This window comes from Cydia amplana, chromosome 7 (genome assembly GCF_948474715.1).
Source record: "Cydia amplana chromosome 7, ilCydAmpl1.1, whole genome shotgun sequence".
Classification (NCBI taxonomy): Eukaryota; Metazoa; Arthropoda; class Insecta; order Lepidoptera; family Tortricidae; genus Cydia; species Cydia amplana.
The window spans coordinates 8,547,209-8,566,620 of NC_086075.1; the positions used below are offsets into that span (position 1 = coordinate 8,547,209).

A 19,412-nucleotide genomic window follows, 5' to 3' on the forward strand; every position below is an offset into this window, starting at 1 on the left:
TGTAAATTATGATTATATAAGTTCTATATAATCATAAGCTTGTGTTGATACTCGCTAGATGGTGCTAATGTAGGTACTTGTAGGTATGTCATATACTATCCATATGCAATCTATATGCAATGTAACATAGTAATTTATGAATCTGAAAAATAGAGTACCATGTAATTAGCCAATTTTACCCGCAATTTTTCGAAAAATCACAATTTCTCCAAAAAAAATTAATATTACATTTGTTAGTGTTTGATCCTTTCACATTTTCTCATAAGTTAGCTGGAAGAGATTCCTTTTAGGGATAAGTTCGCCTTTGTACACAACATTATTATTTTTGTTTTGTTTTAACCGTTTTATATAAACCTGTTTATGTGCAATAAAGTGACATACATACATACATCTTGCTGTCTAGCTCGTAGAAATAGGTGGGTCAATGTCCAAATTCTTCATGCGTAGCGTCCTTAGAAAAAGTTATTAAATAATATTTTATCAAAAAATATTTGAGTAAGTACCTACTACCTTACCTAAGTAATTTGTACAATCGTCTTTGTGCATTTATAGTATTACTTCATTGGTATTACTACTTAATGCTATTAAATATCGTGATACATTCCACCACTATCACTTGAAACTTAAACTTAATTTTTCAAAACGCAACGGATTACCCAACGCCGACGATTAAAACTTTTAACGAAAATTAAACCTACCCAAAACCCCGAAAACAAGAGGAACTCATCTCAGATTCTGTAGTTATGTATTCCACGTATTTTACCTTCGCCGTGCTAAATGAGGTCACGGCTTGAAGCCCGTTTGTCTTACAGTTAGCATGAATAAAATACTTGTACTCATCAAGTACTCAGTATTTTGAGTTGAGCAACGGACCGCCATTCTGTCCCACCATGCATAATAAGTATCTTACTATGAGTAGGTACCTATAAGCATGTACAGTCTATATTTTTGTAAACTAAGTATGCTCTTGTGGTTAAGACTAAGAGTAAATTAAACTTTTTTTTTCAGAATGGTTTTATAGCACTAAAACCTACGTCTCGTTTTTTTTAAGTTTGTTGTTATACTTGGTCAACCAGATCTTGACAGTAGAAAAGGGTGGCAAATTTGAAAAATGTAGGCGCGAAGGGATATCGTCCCATAGAAAATTTGAATTTCGCGCCTTTTTTTACTGACAAGATTTGGTTGACCAGCTATATATCAAAAATATTATTGTCACTTACGGTTTTTATACTTGATCAACCAGATCTTGACAGTAGAAAAGGGTGGCAAATTTGAAAACTGCAGGCGCGAAGGGATATCGTCCCATAGAAAATTTGAATTTCGCGCCTTTTTTTACAGACAAGATTTGGTTGACCAGCTATATATCAAAAATATTATTGTCACTTACGGTTTTTATACTTGATCAACCAGATCTTGACAGTAGAAAAAGGCGGCAAATTTGAAAAATGTAGGCGCGAAGGGATATCGTCCCATAGAAAATTTGAATTTCGCGCCTTTTTTTACTGACAAGATTTGGTTGACCAGCTATATATCAAAAATATTATTGTCACTTACGGTTTTTATACTTGATCAACCAGATCTTGACAGTAGAAAAATGCGGCAAATTTGAAAAATGTAGGCGCGAAGGGATATCGTCCCATAGACAATTTGAATTTCGCGCCTTTTTTTATTGACAAGATTTGGTTGACCAGCTTTATGTGTGGTGCAGGGGAACACCCAAATATTCCGAAATATGTTTTTCCGATTTTCATAACCTCGATTTTCATAATCCCGATTTTTTATATGTCCGAAATATCGAAATTACGACTTTGAAAACCACGAAAGAAGAAAATCACGACTATGTTATTTCCGAATACTTAAAATCCGATTTTCACATGGACGAAAGCTTAAAGTTCCGATTTAGAAAAAATCCGAAAATATTTTTTCCGAATTTGTCTATTCCGAAAAATCATTGACCGATCGGAAATAAAGTAATTCGGTATTCAAAAATTCGATCTTTTGTAAACTCGGAATAATGAAATTCGTGATTTTCAAAATAAGACTTAAATGCACTTTTTTAAGTCTAACTAACCAAAATCCCAATCGGAGCACCCCACTATCTACGTGGTCTTGTCTGTCCTACCCCTAGAGTGTATGCAAAAAGCCAGCTTCGGCTTGCTGGTCGCCAGGCGACCAGCCTCATCCACTTCGGCTCACATTGTGCTCTGCGCTTTGCTACGCAAGGGCAAAGAGGCTGCTATGCCCGTAGCGCCGGAGCAAATGCTCCGTAGATGCCCGTAGCGCCCAACAAAAAAACTGTTGCCGTAAAGTGGCTTAGGTTAGGTTACAACTGCAACCCCACGAAAACTGTTGCCAGAAAAGTGGGTTAGGTTAGGTTAAAACTGCGTCCCCCAAGAAAAGAAACTGTTGTCTGAAAAGTGGATTAGGTTAGGTTAGAACTGCAACCCCCGAGAAAACGAACTGTTGCCAGAAAAGTGGGTTAGGTTAGGTTAGAACTGCGACCCCACGAAAACAAACTGTTGCCTGAAAGGTGGGTTAGGTTAGGTTAGAACTGCGACCCCCAAGAAAATGAACTGTTGCCAGAAAAGTGAGTTAGGTTAGGTTAGAACTGCGACCTCACGAAAACAAACTGTTGCCAGAAAAGTGGGTTAGGTTAGGTTAAAACTGCGTCCCCCAAGAAAACGAACTGTTGCCAGAAAAGTGGGTTAGGTTAGGTTAGAACTGCGACCCCACTAAAACAAACCATTGCCTGAAAGGTGGGTTAGGTTAGGTTACAACTGCGACCCCCAAGAAAACGTACTGTTGCCAGAAAAGTGGGTTAGGTTAGGTTAGAACTGCGAACCCACGAAAACAAACTGCACGAAGCAAACAGCAAGCTGAAGCTGCGAAGGCGAGCATTTATTGTGCCTGCGCTTTGATACGGAAGGGCGAAGGGGCTGCTTTGCTCGTAGCGCCGGAGCAGATGCGGAGCACGAATCGATAAATTCGGAATTTAAAAAATGGGGATATTTAAAATAGGAGTCACGTGGAATCGGAATTCAAATTTTCGGAATAATGGCATTTCGGAATTCGTGATTTCAAAAATCGTAAATGTTAAATTCGCGGTTTATCACTATCGGAATTTTTATATTCGGAATTATGTGGTTCGGAATTTAAAAAAATCGTCTTTTTTGCTATTTGGAAATATACACTTTCGTGATTTTCATCGTTCGTAATTACGACAGTCGGAATTTTGATGGGTCGAGCATTTAAAAAACGGAATAATAAAATTCGATATTCTAAAATTCGGCATAAAATATTTCGGAATTATGTAGTGTACCCGTGGTGCAGCAGCGACTTAAAAGGGTTAAAAAAAAAGAGAGAAACATATTAAAAAGGAGGTAAGTATATTCATTAAATGCAAAAAAAGTACACTTTCAGAAGTTAGACAACTTTTCTGGTCAACTTTAAAATTTTTGAAAATGGGTTTACAATGCTACCTGTCACTTATTTTGTATAGTCTACCTGTAGCTAAAAAACAATGTCGACTAATACAAATAATCCCCTCCCACAAAAGTTTACACATACAAAATTAATGATGACAATACAAATATTGATTTAGATTAGTTATTTAACAGTAAATAGGTAATACCACAAAAAATGGATGTTTACCTACTCGTAAACATAAAACAAATGCACTTCGCTGTATAAACTGCCCTTACTTGTATTTATATGTATATTGAACACATTTAACATTGAGAGGGTAAGGTAACAGTATATCATAATCTGTACATTTTAAAGTAAATAACACCTTTTCGGCGTCAATCGCAACCCACTTATTACCATAATTACGTTGTCGGGATAGAACTGATAATTTTCTAAATTAACTTATTAATATTAACTTGTATTACTTAGACATGTTAGATAATGGTTTCTGTTACAAGAGAGAGCGCTTTATTTGTATTAGACGTTGAACACCAACTTATTAATAGTTTTGCTGTGGTTTTTACATAACGACCAGGCACAATTGTCATAATTTTGTTTTGGTTATTTCTCTTTATACTTACCTATTCTCTCTATACCTATTATCACAAATGAACGAATATGTTGAGTCAGGAATTCGTGAATCGTGAATACACTAGTTACAACTAGGTATATGTAGTTATGAGTAATTTAAATTTGTTTTTTGTTTTGCGGAAAACGGTAGTCACAAGAAGTATAGGCAATAGCTATAGGCAAACATTAATTAACATTTAATAATTTTCCATTATTATTCTCGGTCGATGTGTTTTAGGAGAGTTGTGTAAACGTAGGTACATATTTATTACACGAGTATAGAAATAAATATATTTTACTACTATTATGCAAACATGTATAAGTAAAACTAGTTTAGTTTAAAGATTTGCTTTTGAGATTTTGCGAGTTATAACACGAGTTATAATAAAATTTCAAATATCTCAAATATCTTTAGATTTTAAATTCATACTCAATTATGTACCTACATTTGCCATGTAACCTATCCTTTCCGCTCTCGCTTATGCTGCACATCTATATACTCGAATAAAATACGGCTACGATGAAGCTATAAAGGAAACCTATCAAACTTGATTAAATCAGAACATGTTAGCGTTGTTCAAGTAATGGCCAAACTAGCGAGTAGATTGGCTGATTAAAATTGGTAGTACCTATAATAAAAATGTCAAATATAGTAAGCTCTGATCGTCCTAGGCGTTACTTTGGCGTGCACTACCGCCTCTTGAGGTTCTTGGGGCTAGGCTGGTGGCATCACCCAGACGAAGGTGATTTCAGGAACTTCCCGAGCTGGTACCTGTACTATTCTATACTCACTCAAGTCGTTTGGGTGGCGGGTTTCGTCGGTCTCGAAACCATCGATCCTTTCATTGGCGAAAAGGATATCGACCGATTCATGTTCAGTCTCTCATTCGTCATCACCCACGACCTCACTTGCATCAAGCTTTATCTTTTCTTTTTCAAAAACCGTGCTATCCAGGAGATCGTGCGCACCATTGAAATCGACGTTTACGATTACTATCAAAATGTTGATAAAAACCGTAGAACAATCAGAATTACAAAGATAATGACGGCGTCTTTTGTTTTTTTCGGGTGGATTACTATTGGCAATACGAACGTATACGGCACTATTATGGATTTAAGATGGAAGAGAGAAGTAGCTCTTTTAAACTATACTGCCATAAAGCCGCCACGGACGCTCCCTCAACCCATTTACATACCATGGACATATCAATCGGATGAGTCATATATCGCGACGTTTGTGCTGGAGACAGTGGGTTTGCTGTGGACGGGACACATCGTGATGACTATAGACACTTTTATCGGGTCACTCATTCTTCACATGAGCTCTCAGTTTTCAATACTACAAGAGGCATTCATGACTGCATATGACCGCGCTCTATCGCAACTAATCTCGGACATGCCGCTTGATATTGATGAGAATAATGACATTAAAGATCGTCTGGATGAGATAGAAGCTAAAGTTAAATCATTTTATACGGACATTCAAATTGAATCTGCTATAGAAAAATCGGTAAAGAGCTGTCTTCGCCAACATCAATTGTTGATTAGGTTTGTACCTGCTATCAGTATATTGTAGTAAGTTATTTTAATACAGTATTTAATGCGAACGTATTTCAGTCTACACATTGCGCAGCACAGCACATTCGCCAGATCTAGTTAGTATACATAATTTGACTACAGAGACTATTAAATTACACCTACATACATATACTACCATTTATTTTCAGTATTATCTTCATTGTATTCCGTTACTAGATGGTAGAGGTAGGTACCCGCTCGAAACTTTTTGGCAAGCAAACATCGGTTGGGCCAACCGACTGCGTTAAATTGGCATAAAGTGCACTGAGAATTAACTGGAGGCAGGCAGTGCCAGTAAGGGAGCCAAACTTCGGGAACTTGGGATAAATAGCCGGCTACAAAGGGGATTGAATGGCATTGCATGTATTTAGCAGTTGACTGGCATACATTTAGGTATTTAGAACCGAGTTGCCAACTCCTGGCCTGTGACAAACCGAAGCAATGAACAAACTTTAAAGGGGATCAGCACTAAGGCAAACTTAATATCTATGAAAAGAGAAAACAGTTCAGAATGAAATTGCAACGAATCGAACGAACTATTTTAGATTTATTTTGAACTAGGATTTGTAGGAAAAATACAAAAGGTACATTAACAGATATTGGACCTACAATAACTAAAGCCTTATATAAATAAATAAATAAATATACTTAGGAAATGTTTCTAATAAAGCATCCCGCATTATTTACAATTGTCAATAGGCGGATCTATGTCGATATGAAAGCAAAGAGGGAGTCTCTATGTGACGACCTGCAATATCTCAGGATTACCGCCCTAATATTGTCACTCAAGCTTTTTTTACGCCTATATCAACATAATGCGGCTCTTTATACAACTTTCGAGAACATCGAAATGAAGTTCACAAAATCTTTCTGCTTGCCTTTGCGCTTTGGGCGGATATTTTATTTTTATTTCTAAAATTCGCAAAGTAACCGTTTTATTCCAAAAATCGCTTAACTACATACACTTTAATATCATTCTACATTCAGCTTAAATTCATCAATGTATTTAGTTTGCTGACTGTAATTTATATGCTTCTTTCTCTGTCCTGTATATTGTATAACCAAATAAAGGTTGGGTGTTGGGTGTAGATAAATACCGAGGCAATTCAGTAGGTATTGAAAATACAAATATAGTAACGGCACCAGTCATGGGACATTTAAGAGGAAATTTTGAGTATTTGTGATATTTCCCTGATACATGTAAAAGTTCTACCGCTTAGCTTGTTAAAAGATGAATATCCTATCCTTCTTTCATGTTTCAGGCGTGTTGTATCAAAGATACTGCAGTTAGTTTCCACATAATTAATAAATTAAAAGTATGGTTTTTTTCTCCAGTCATGGACACCAAAGCTCCAGTAATGGAACCCCGGTAATGGACGTGGATCCAGTAATGGGCCCCCTATAATGGGCATACCCTATCAGTATAAGATATTGGAATAGGGAATAAGTTTTTGGCAAAAAACTAGTTATTAGTCATTTTTGTCACCCGATTGCATTGTCATCCGATTTGCATACGTATCCAAAATTTCAACTCAATCGGAAATCCGAAAGTGGCTCAAATGCCATTTCCAAGATTTGAACCACACTAACTAATACAGGATGGATTTTCTTTTTGGGTCAGTGAGGGCAGCTACCAGATCCCGTGCTGCTACGAGAAAACGGTCTTAGAAGACCTTCCCTCGATTTCAAATTAATGAAGATTGGCTTTTACAGATTTTGGAAAAAACATACAGGATGCGAGGAAAAGGTAATTTTTGACAAACTTTTTTTTTGATGCCAATCGATCCCATTCCTATTGAGGATCAAAAGCTTGTATGGAACAAAAAAAATTCCGGCTAGAAAAGCCACAAATCGAGGAAAACATTTCCCATACAATTTGTATGAAAATGAAAACTTATATTTTTCACATGCTATTTTTGTATGCCAATCGATTCCATTCCTATCCAGTATCAATAGTTTTTTTGGGGTCAATGGAAAAAGTTTTTATTAATTTGTGGCTTTTTAGTACATTATCGTAAGTTGACCCCAAAGAAACTATTGATACTAGATAAGAATGGAATCAATTGTCATAGAAAAATAGCATGTGAAAAATAAAAGTTTTGATTTTCATACAAATTGTATGGGAAAAGTTTTCCTCGATTTGTGGCTTTTCTAGCCGGAATTTTTTTTAGCTCCATACAAGCTTTTGATCCTCAATAGGAATGGGATCGATTGGCATCAAAAAAAAGCTTGTCAAAAATTACCTTTTTCTCGCACCCTGTATGTTTTTTCCAAAATCTGTAAAAGCCAATCTTCATTAATTTGAAATCGAGGGAAGGTTTTCTAAGACCGTTTTCTCGTCGCAGCACGGGATCTGGTAGCTACCCTCACTGACCCAAAAAGAAAATCCACCCTGTATACAAACTAACAGGGCAAGTTAAATAAAATTTTGTAAAAACGATATTAATTTATCCGAAGTCCGAGAAGACCTCCTGACATAGTTCGTACGAGTAACTACATTATACTTCTGTATTGTTTAAACATGAAATTACGCCATGGCAAGCATCATTATGTAAATTATCCCATCATAGGAGGTATGCAGTTTTACAGCTCCTATAATGGGATTGGGCAAAATACTACTATTTTTTATACATCTCTAGAGTCACAACATAATGTGTTGTATACCTTATCTCATGGTAAATGCAATTAACAAAACACATTCTAGTTTACACCAAGTAATAATTAATTACAATTTAATATATGAACTCACCTCTCTTAGCGAAGTTGTTAAGAATTCTTACTGGTTATTTTTTCCAGTGACACGACAACTTTTGGGTTGGCGCCAATTTCTTAAAAATTAACCGAAATTAATAAAAAGTCAAACTTAAACAGCTCTATGATTCTTATTTATGGTAAAATATTGCCAGTGTTTATAAACTACTTTTACATACTTATTTTAGAGGATTTGTGGTTTTATGTCCCATTACCGGTTCCACGTCCATTATAGCGCGTCCACTGCTGGCAGTGCCGGCGGCGCGCACGGTCTCGCATAGGAATTCGCCGCTCTTTCGTGCGCTGACGCTGCTCAATGCGCTCCTGACATCGGCACCTGAATGTGACTTGTTTGCTTGGAGATGGGCGACTGTATGCCGTGAATGTCTAAGGTTCTGCGAGTTGATGGATGACAGGCTGTCTAGTACTTGTGTTTAATTTATTATCTGTTAAATGTTTTATGTGTTTGTATACCTACTGGGTATTCTGTAATGTTTTAATTTCTCGGTGTATTGGCTTGTCTGTAATGCCGTGTAAATATATTGTTAAATAAATAAATAAATAAATAAAAATAGGGTCCATTACGTTTAATTAATTTATAAGTATGTAGTTATATTCTTAGCGATAAGGCCGCTTGAGGTTTACGTTTATTCTAACTTCTCTATTACAGTGCTACTTGGTTCAGCTATTTATGTATCTATGTAAGAAAAGTAGAATATGTTTAATGCCAGCCTAAAAACCCTCAGACCGATAAAATAAATTGTCTTGGATAGCTTAGGTGGTTTTAGGTTATAATTCTATTATTGACCGATGTGACCGATGTGTACCTAATGCACAAAAGTTTATATATTTTTGTCTCCAGCTGCGTGGAAAAGTTCCGAGTGACTTACTCCTACGGCTTCATGACTCAGCTACTGTCCAGCATGGCGGCTATTTGCGTCGTAATGGTGCAAGTTTCGGTAAGACGACTTCATTACAAATCTGGAAATATTGAATCGCTGTCTGGTGCATTAACAAGGTTTATTACACAGAAAGCCTTATGCTTCAAGTTGTATACGTTTCCATCTGAATTTTCAACAGAAATTCTGATAGAGACGCCCTTATTGCAGATGAATCCTAATGACAGTTCTGTGATAGAAAGCCACATACATGCTTAATAAATATTTAAAATTTTAAGATCCTAACTTCAATGCTTAGATTTAGACGGTGCATTGTCTCTCATCATCTACTTAAAACGGAGCTGTTTTTATAAATTTAAAAGACGGAAAGACGGCAATATCATTAATTACACCGACATCTTTTGTTTTAGCAAGATGCATCGAGTTTCAAGTCAATTCGTCTCGTGACATCCCTGGCGTTCTTCATGGCAATGATCATACAACTTGCCATACAATGTTTCACGGCGAACGAGCTTACGCTTCAGGTTATTTTATAAATGATTACTATTTTAGTAGGTACTTGTTGAGGCCCCCTCCAGACTTAAATGTGTGAATCATGGTGCGACTTTAAAGCGTTTTCCAAATAGGGATGGTAGCATAAGTTTTTAGTAGGAAATGGCTAAAAGGCTAGACGATATGTAACGTCCGATGTGATTGCGGTAGGTACCTATGTCCAATATTGCTGATTACAACCGTTCATGTCAATTTGTATATTATAATATATTCTATCGATACTGAATGTTATTATGAAAACAAAAGCACATCAACCACAGAGGGCCAATTTGAAACAAAAACAATCGTTTAAAATGTATACCTATGGCCCATGCCATACACATCCATATGTCTTTGACGCGGGAACCGGGAAAAACCATTAAAAACAGAGAACGAGGCCTGAGTGCACGAGAATTGTGCAGGTTAGGAACTTAGGACCACACTTATGGTGCGCGGTTTCTCGCAGGATTACTCGCGAATTATTTGTCGAGTGGGATTAGGCCTGTTTTAAGGTGACAGTCCATTTCCAACCGCAGCTGCACTACTGTTCATTTTACTATGGAAATTGACAGTAACAGCGACGCATTCAGTACCAGTAGTGCAGCTGCGGTCAGAAATGGAATGTTACCCTTAGACGACATTTTAGGTACACGATATCGGTATCAGCCAGACATCACACTTATAAAAATAAATTTTAATATCGATCCGATATCTATTAAGCCATATTGATAATAGCTCAAAATTAACATTATCATAGTCTGCACTTGCTCTTAGCTGTAAAATGCTTCATCAGTGAGAGTGCACAATAAATTGGACTCGCAGAACTTTTAATTAAAAGAGATAAAACGAGAATATGTAGTTACAGCTCCATTTCGTACCAATCCAATATCGGAATTCGGAAAGCTTGTTTCGTCAACATCATAAATCACAAAATAACCGAGTGTTCCAAATTACAAATTACATGCGAATTTAATTCGTGTGCGAACGTTTCATGAAAATATTGTTGATGCTAATAGCGGATAGTTTTTGTGTCATCGCAAAACGGAATTTAGTGTCGGTTTATCCATATAAATTTAAATATGCGCGATATACTTTTGGTTTTTAAAATATATAATGGCTTTATTTAGTATATATACCGTTATACTAACAAAATAATTGAGGAATTCGACACAAATTATAAAAACGTGGTAATAAAATAAAATACTTACTTAACATTTAAGGGCACAATCATACTCATAAACAGTATCTCGGATGATCTCAGGTCTATTTTCGCGACTTACAGTTACGAGTACTACCTATTGGATATGCCTTGAGTTAATAGAGGCAGGTAGTTGGAAGAGGATTAGGATAAACAAAATATAGGTATATAGGTACCTATATTGATTTATACTACCTACCTAATCTCGATACCTACGACGCGACTCATGCCAATATGAGTGCGCAAGCGGTATGCAATGATATTTCTTTATATTTAAAAAAAACAATATCATATCTTTAAAATCAGAATGCGCTTTCTAACTCCTACCTAACCTAGATACGATGAACTTTGCCGAAATTTAATCTAGTACGTACCCCTTCCACGACATCCTGAAATTAATGGTTCAAGTTAAGCAGCTACTTTGTGAAACACTCCGTTAGTTGCAAGGTTGCAACCAATGTAGGCTAAAAACCCTTAAATTAAATAATGCAACTTATGTAGCATACCTGTCATGTAGTATTCGTTTTGTAAATTGGTTTTATTAAAAATATTACGTCGGTTATATAATGAATATTATAGTTGTCAAAATCGTTGTATGTAGTGATAACCGATTATGTGGTTTGCTCGAGTGCAACCCTATACGGTTGGTGTCGATGGGAAGACGGAAGACTACGACGATTAGTGCGGCCCTGACAGTCAGTGTGGATCGACCGCCATTACGGCGTAGGAGTGTGATTTACCTAAGCTATGCCTGTTTTCCATGTTTTAATGTATTAAATCCTTTATTTAATGATGTATGATGTTTTCTCGTCTAATAGTAGGTACCTATAATAAATGTTTAGGGGCGTTTTTTTTTGTCCCCTACACTAGTTTTTCAAATTTGGGATTTTTTATGTTATTTCTACTCAGAATCACGAGCTCTTTCTATCCTAATAGGAGAAAAAGAGTGTCCCAAAATTTCCATAGATTTTTCGATCTTTCCATTACGCGACCACTATACAAAGTCTATGAAAAATGGTGACGGAATGGAAATAAAAACCTTAGGACACTTTTTTTCTCCTATTAGGATAGAAAGAGCTCGTGATTCTGAGTAGAAATAACATAAAAAATCCCAAATTTGAAAAAAAAAGTGTAGGGGACAACAAAAAAAAACCGGCCAAGTGCGAGTCGGACTCACGCACGGAGGGTTCCGCACCATCAACAAAAAACAAGCAAAAAAACGGTCACCCATCCAAGTACTGACCCCGCCCGACGTTGCCTAACCCTTAAATGCATGATTTTTTCTTTTTCCCCGAAATTAATATATATATCACATAATTGTTTGCCGTTTCTAGGAAAAATAGTAAAAAAAATTATATCATCGATTTTCACTGGGAAATCAGTGTTAAAAGTTGCATAGTCTAAATCATATTTTTGGAAATATATAGCTATTAGTAAGGGGTATAGGAAAAATCTTAACTGCCAACAGAAAGGTACACTATTTGTGATGTTCCTATGATAAAATTTGTAAATATAAAATAATTACAAACCCCGAAAAATCTGCCCAAAATCACATACTAAAAATCATCAACTTCCAGGTTTTTCCAAGTTTTCCGACATTTCGTCTATAAACAAATGTAACTTTTATAAATTAAAATACTGCGTAAATTTATGTAATAATTCGGAAAATTTATTAGTTTTACTATTGAAATAATATAAATAATAATATATAAATAGAACAAATAGAATTTGTTTAATAATGCATAACATTTGATGTTTATGTTGTGTGTATAAATGCATCACTATGCATTTAAGGGTTAACTTCGGTCAAAAATCACATTTGTTGTATGGGAGCCCCACTTAAATCTTTATTTTATTCTGTTTTTAGTATTTGTTGTTATAGCGGCAACAGAAATACATCATCTGTGAAAATTTCAACTGTCTAGCTATCACGGTTCGTCAGATACAGCCTGGTGACAGACGGACGGACGGACGGACGGACGGACAGCGGAGTCTTAATAATAGGGTCCCGTTTTTACCCTTTCGGTACGGAACCCTAAAAACGCCCTTAGTTAAGTGTCGTGTAGGTATCCAAATTTAAAACTAACTCAAAGATTAAAGTAGACAACTAGAAAGATAACATTTAATTAGGTACTACAAATTTAAAAAATAGTTTTTAATAAATCTACCTACAAAAAGTTTTGTAGTTTTACTACTGTAATAAATGTTATGTCGTAGTTAGATAACTACACTTGAGTCGTATATCCTATTTGTTACCAGCATTGTTTATTCGCGTTCGGGTTTGAATATTCAGTGTTCACTTTTGACATACTGACGTTAATCCCGGCTCGAGCCGCCAATATCAACGAGTGTCCCGAGTGGCTGCCAGTCAACCTCGCAATAGTATTTAGCAAGGCAGAGGATCTACCGCGAACAACGAAACTCGAAATTTCGTTATCTGCCTCTCTATCGCTTCTGCATATTCGAATGACAGAGAGGCAGATTTAAAGAAATTTCGTATTTCACGGGTCTCAATACTCTTACCAATGGTTTACCGCGGTCGTAGTAAATTCAATCGCATTCGCAGTTCATATCGCATTGCTATTAGGTGCGTATATTAGTGCAGGGGTTGGCAAACTTTTTGGAAGAAGAGCCAATTGCAGCCGAAATCACCAGTTTTATGATTCGAAAAGTGACTTTTTAGGACACATTAGGACCAAGGGGTCGTCTATTAATAACATGAGACAAAATTTCGATTTTTATATAGACACACACTTTTTCATAGGAAGAGGAAAGGTCGTTAATACGTACTGTCATACAAACTGTTTCTGTGACGTAAAATGTGGATGAACCCTTTATGTTTAAAAAATAATACCAAAACAAATTCACATTACAAAAAGTAATAAAATATGTAGAGTAAACTAAAATGAATTCTATCTATAGGTGAATAGAATTCTTTTTAAGTTTGGGGTGGCCAGTTACTGGCGCATTACCCTACGTATTTTTAGAATTTAAACAATTTTTTATCAATGAAAATTTCTTCAAGGTTTAGCGATAAATATTGGGTCATTAATGTCATTATTTCTTTATTTTGAGCATCCGACGACACGGGAATGTATTATTTCGGGAATGAGCGTACAAAAGCAAAGTTCATTTCCACTATAATTTTTCTCTGAGACTAAATATTTTACATATGTAGCCACGTGTAAGAGCAAACTGACACTTTTACATAGGTGCCTATATTTTGATTGAATCGACATTTTACCCTTATAGATATTTTTTTTTACAAATTATGTAATCCTTAGTCAGAAAGTCAGAATCGATGGTATATATACCTATGTATGTGAAGTACCAGAAAAGAGTATATATAAAGAAAAGTAGTATCAGAAAAAGTAACCCCAAAAAGGTTTCAAAAATTCTCAAATATCGTAGCTATTCTCGAGGGCAGGGCAGAATTTTAATGTGTGTAATATAGCAATGCGTATATTCCAGGCCGAGCGCGTTTCGGATGCGGTTATGCAGTCAAATTGGGAACGCATGACTCCTCGTGTACGTCGGTACCTCCTGATAGCAATGATGCGAGCACAACGGCCTCTCAGGCTATCAGCCGCCGGCTTCGCTTACATGGATAACCGGTGCTTCTTGGCAGTAAGAATTCTGGAGAATTAAGATGCAGGCAAAATAGGAGCGCATGATGTCGCTAGTACTTCAGTAGTTAGTATGGCGATGATGCGACTCGGCATCTCAGGCTAACTGATGCAGGCTTCGCATAAATGGACAATCGGTGCCGTCCAAGCCGTAACGACCGGAGTACTTTTGAGCACGTATCTCGACCACTCCGATATCTCTGATGGCAAGTGCACTTTACCTCTATGACAAAAAATAGGTTGTCTGCGAGTCACAAATTTATTCGGCTATCTGTCACCGGGTATTAGGAAATTATACAATACGTTTTCATTGCTGCAGAGTGTATTTTAAACGTGACTGTGCGTCGCTATCTTTTAATGGCAAGGCAATGACTTGAGAATAGCGTCCGTAAGCTCACCGCTGCCAAAAAGCTGCCAACTATGTGGCAATTTAACATATTTTATTGTATTACAGACACCGTCAAGTATATCCCATCAAAAACATTACATGTAAAAAGGTGCAAGTCTCGCAACGCTTTTACTACAAAAAAGTTTTGAGATGTAATGTGAAACCAAGTCGGTTATTTTAATCAGTGCCAGGGGGTGTTAAACCCGTATCAATAAGATATCTTTAATTTGTAATACGTATAATGACTTGGCCATCGCACGGCTGCATAATGACAAAAGGATCATCGTCACCTATTAAAAATAATTCTAATTGAACATAACGCTAGCGCTAATTGCAGTTTGAGCATTACACATATTTACGAGTACGGTACGAGTAAATCATTATGTGCGATTGCCAAGTCATTATACTTATGTATGTATTACAAATTAAAGATATCTTATTGATACGGTTTTAACACCCCCTGGCACTGATTAAAATAACCGACTTGGTTTCACATTACATCTCAAAACTTTTTTGTAGTAAAAGCGTTACGAGACTTGCACCTTTTTACATGTGCTTACTTTTCATAATACAATATTACGGGCTCTCATTTCATATGACGAAGCGATCTCTTTCTCATTTATCAATAGAACTGCACTATTGGTAGCGAAAGCGATACAAATGATTGACCGACTTCCATTATGAATTCGCGGGTCTTATATCGATACATTCGATACCAATACAATACCTTTTACGTGTATAACTGACCCATTATTTGGTTGGTGTACAGGTACACTCTGTAGCAATTTTATATGGTTTTATATTTTTGTGCGGATGAAGTAAATGTTCCAGGCTAGATAAAGTTTTAAATATAGCGTTATTACACCTTCTATTTACGTAAAGGCTTGCCTCGGGGGAGGGATAAAAGCAGCACTTTTGTTTTTTTTTTTCAAAACAATTAATAAACTTCATATCGATATTTTTCATTTACGGCCACTTTCGTACATAACAAACAAACTGACTTATTTAAATAATGGAATACAAAGATGTAGATTAAATAGGTACTCTTCGCTTGCCTCTACCTCGCTGTAAAATTGATAACTTTGCTTCCCTATGACAAAATAAACTATTAAGTTTAACTTTATACATACGCAATACTTCAGATGCTTGTGATAAAAAAACTGTCTCCCTGCTCTACCTCAAATAAAATCGCGGTATTCCATTACTTTCCAGTAAGAAATAAAAAATGTCGTAAGACGTCGTCGATTCCAAACCGGTTAATTGGCTTGGCAGTAGCTCAAAGCAACCTATTATGGAAGAGAGAAAATATACAGGTACAACTGTGGTGAAACCTGGTTAAATGAAACCTGGATAAATTGAAAGTCTATAAGTTCAAACAGTGCGGAGTCGTTTCGTTTGCAAATAGCTTGGGTAAACCCACAAAAAATAAAGATCCTATTCCAAAGAAATTTCGATTATTTTGGGTTTAGTCGCATACAATTAGATCTATATTATATATTTCCGGGATCTCGGAAACGGCTCTGACGATTTCGATGAAATTTGCTATATGAGGGTTTTCGGGGGCGAAAAATCGATCTAGCTAGGTCTTATCTCTGGGAAAACGCTCATTTTGGAGTTTTTGTACGTTTTCCGAGCATAGCTCGGTCTCGCAGATATTTGATTTAATAACAGCTTAAAATATCAAATTACTCTAGTTTTACGCCCTCTTTTAAGCATTAACATTTTAATGTCCATCCCTATGTTTTACTGTAGTTGAAACTGTTGAAAGTCGGCTGTGATATAGGTCACAGTTTTCATCTCTTGCAAAGCTGAGTGCCGCGGGAGAAATGAACAAACGGCCTGCTCAAAAATTAAAATGCGACACAGATGTCGGAATAGAACCAGCTACTAAGGGGACGCAAAGGAGTTCTTATAAACGTGCACTGCTTTTTCTTTTTAACTGACTGACGAAGAAAGTCGGGTCATATTTTTACGAAAAACTAAACTAAGTACATATAGATGGTCAAGCAGATCTTGTCAGTAGAAAAAGGCGGCAAAGGGTCTGGCCGCAAACCTATAGTGAAACTGCCCCTGGCTGAAATGTATACCTTTCTTATATTTTTTTACTCCATAACTTATAAATCACATTTACAAATAATGTGAAAACAACTACTAATATAAAAATCCAAAAAAATATATAATTGATTTATTTTTGGATTTCATACAACGTTGAAAATTTTCAAAGTGGTTGAGCACCCCCTTGTAGTTGAGATAAAGTTACAAAACTTGGTGTACATTATCAGCATAATAAGTGTAACCAAATAAGGGGGTGCCGGATCTTCTAGCTAAAGTTTGAATTTTTCTCATACAAACGTGAACCACCCTAAAGTACGTAAGAAGGACGGCCTGTATGCATTAGTAAGACATTTTTGCCTTGTTGCCCCAAATGGATTTTTTTACAAAAAATATATTTTATGCATTAAATAACTAAAAATTGAGGTTGTCGCTATCTCCCAAGAATTAAAAAAAAAATATATATATTTTTAAGCCTTTATAAACAATTTAGAACCTTGATTTTTTTTTTAGAATGAATTACTATTAGGTGCATGCAACATCCTAATTTCAAAGAAATCGAATTACTAGTTTAGCTACAAAAAAATAAAAGCGATATTTAAAAATTCTTTTTTTCATTAGCTAAACCAAGGGGATCCTAGGCTTGAAATTTGGTAAAACGGTATCTTATAATAAGACAAATAAACGCACCTAAGAAAATGAAGAAAGGTATACATTTCAGCCCGGGGCAGTTTCACTATAGGATTGCGGCCAGACCCTTTGAAAAATGTAGGCGCGAAAGGATATCGTCCCATAGAATTTTTGAATTTCGCGCCTTTTTCTACTGACAAGATTTGCTTGACCATCTATACAGTGTGTGGCCTATAACGCGGGAGAATAATTAAAACGTAGATTCTACTACTCAAACAATAAAACTTTTGTTCGACAACTTTTTGAAATTATGTAGTCTTAAAATTGTCCCTTTTTCAAACAAACTAAATAATATTTTCAATGTACTTTAAATTCCGTCTAATTGACATCGCCCGTCAGTCTTGTCACCGTACAGGCATAATCAATTTCGTGATACATTGCGTGTTCGATTAAATTTTAAAGTGTTTTAAAATACAAACCACAAGTTATTTTTAAAAGTTGCTGAACAAACATTGTCTAGTTTGAGGAGTAGAATCTACGTTTTAATTATTCTCCCGCGTTATAGGCCACACACTGTATATAATTTCGATAGCTCCCTGTTACAAGTCGGTTGGAGAAAGCGCGTCCATAGTGAAAATACATACATCTATGTATTATAGACAGGTAACCATTTACACTGTAATTGAAGGGAAGGCGCATTTGTTTTATGAATATTTATGTACCTATATTATTAGGTCAATTAATTTCAATTTTTTTGAATTTGTTATAAATGGAACAGGTAAACATAGGTTAGGTCTGCATGTATAGGTAACTGTCCTAGGTCGACTACAAATCCTTACCAAATAATCACTACATCTTATAAAACATAGACTCCCACCGCGTCTGTCTGTTTTTTTATGTATGTTCGCGATAAACTCGAAAACTACTGAACCGATTTTCATGCGGTTTTCACCATCAATATAGTGATTCTTGAGGAAGGTTTAGGTGTATAATATGTTAAGGTTTACCAGCGCGAAGCCGGGACAGGTCGCTAGTATTTGATATGTCTGAACTGAACCAATTTTAACTCAAAACGTCTCGGAAATCTATTGTAAAATTACCGCTAAAAATAGAAAAAAAGGTTTCATTTTATAACATACTAAATCGAAGCCATTCAGCTCGAAGGACAAATTGAATATGTTCAGTTATGCGTAATGTCAGTAATGTTACACCCCGACCCCAACTTGCCAGAAACGTGACTCAAATAAAATATACCGTTTTTCATTTTCAGATAATGAAGGCCGCCTACTCGTACTACGCCGTCTTGAGCCAGAAGGAGGTGTAGACAGATATATACTAGACATACTATACATAGCAGATACGCCACTTCAAGACATTGTTTTTAGTTTTGCGAGAAATGTGAGCCATCGCTTTTTAATACCATCATATTTATGAATAAAGTTTCTGCCATGTAAAAAAATACCAATGATATAGATTAAAAAGTGGGTTATTCTATTCTGGTCTAACTATTACATACTATTAAAGCATATTTTTACTAAGCTAAACCAAGCAGAATAACTTTTCATTTTTCGAAGCACAGGATTACTGATTAATATAATTTTCTTCTGATGTTTGGCAAGTTTGTATTTTATTCAATGAATTATAAATTCAGATAGGTATAGGCTATAATTTCATAGAAATCGTGATTTATTTAAATAAAAAAACGACAAACTCCACCGTAACGC

General features: G+C 35.9%; 2 protein-coding genes and 1 long non-coding RNA gene across 3 annotated transcripts in view; 1 reads left to right on the forward strand and 2 right to left on the reverse strand.

Annotated features, from left to right (window-relative positions):
- The window catches only part of LOC134649683 (uncharacterized), a 148,409-nt gene extending 145,551 nt beyond the window's left edge, over positions 1–2,858 (reverse strand). Inside the window, exons 1-2 of the long non-coding RNA XR_010096984.1 lie at positions 2,801–2,858; positions 2,446–2,573 (exon numbers count right to left, since the gene is read on the reverse strand). This is a non-coding gene — a long non-coding RNA (uncharacterized LOC134649683). The remainder of the gene's footprint in view (positions 1–2,445; positions 2,574–2,800) is intronic.
- The window catches only part of LOC134649589 (abl interactor 2), a 289,784-nt gene that overhangs the window by 194,426 nt on the left and 75,946 nt on the right, over positions 1–19,412 (reverse strand). The gene's annotated exons all lie outside the window — the stretch shown is intronic.
- On the forward strand, positions 4,589–19,073 carry LOC134649840 (odorant receptor 94a-like). Its single transcript, XM_063504677.1, has 5 exons — positions 4,589–5,583; positions 9,227–9,323; positions 9,674–9,787; positions 14,464–14,619; positions 18,959–19,073. The coding sequence occupies exons 1-5, from the start codon at positions 4,676–4,678 to the stop codon at positions 19,010–19,012; spliced, it is 1,329 nt and encodes a 442-aa protein (XP_063360747.1). The 5' UTR covers positions 4,589–4,675; the 3' UTR covers positions 19,013–19,073.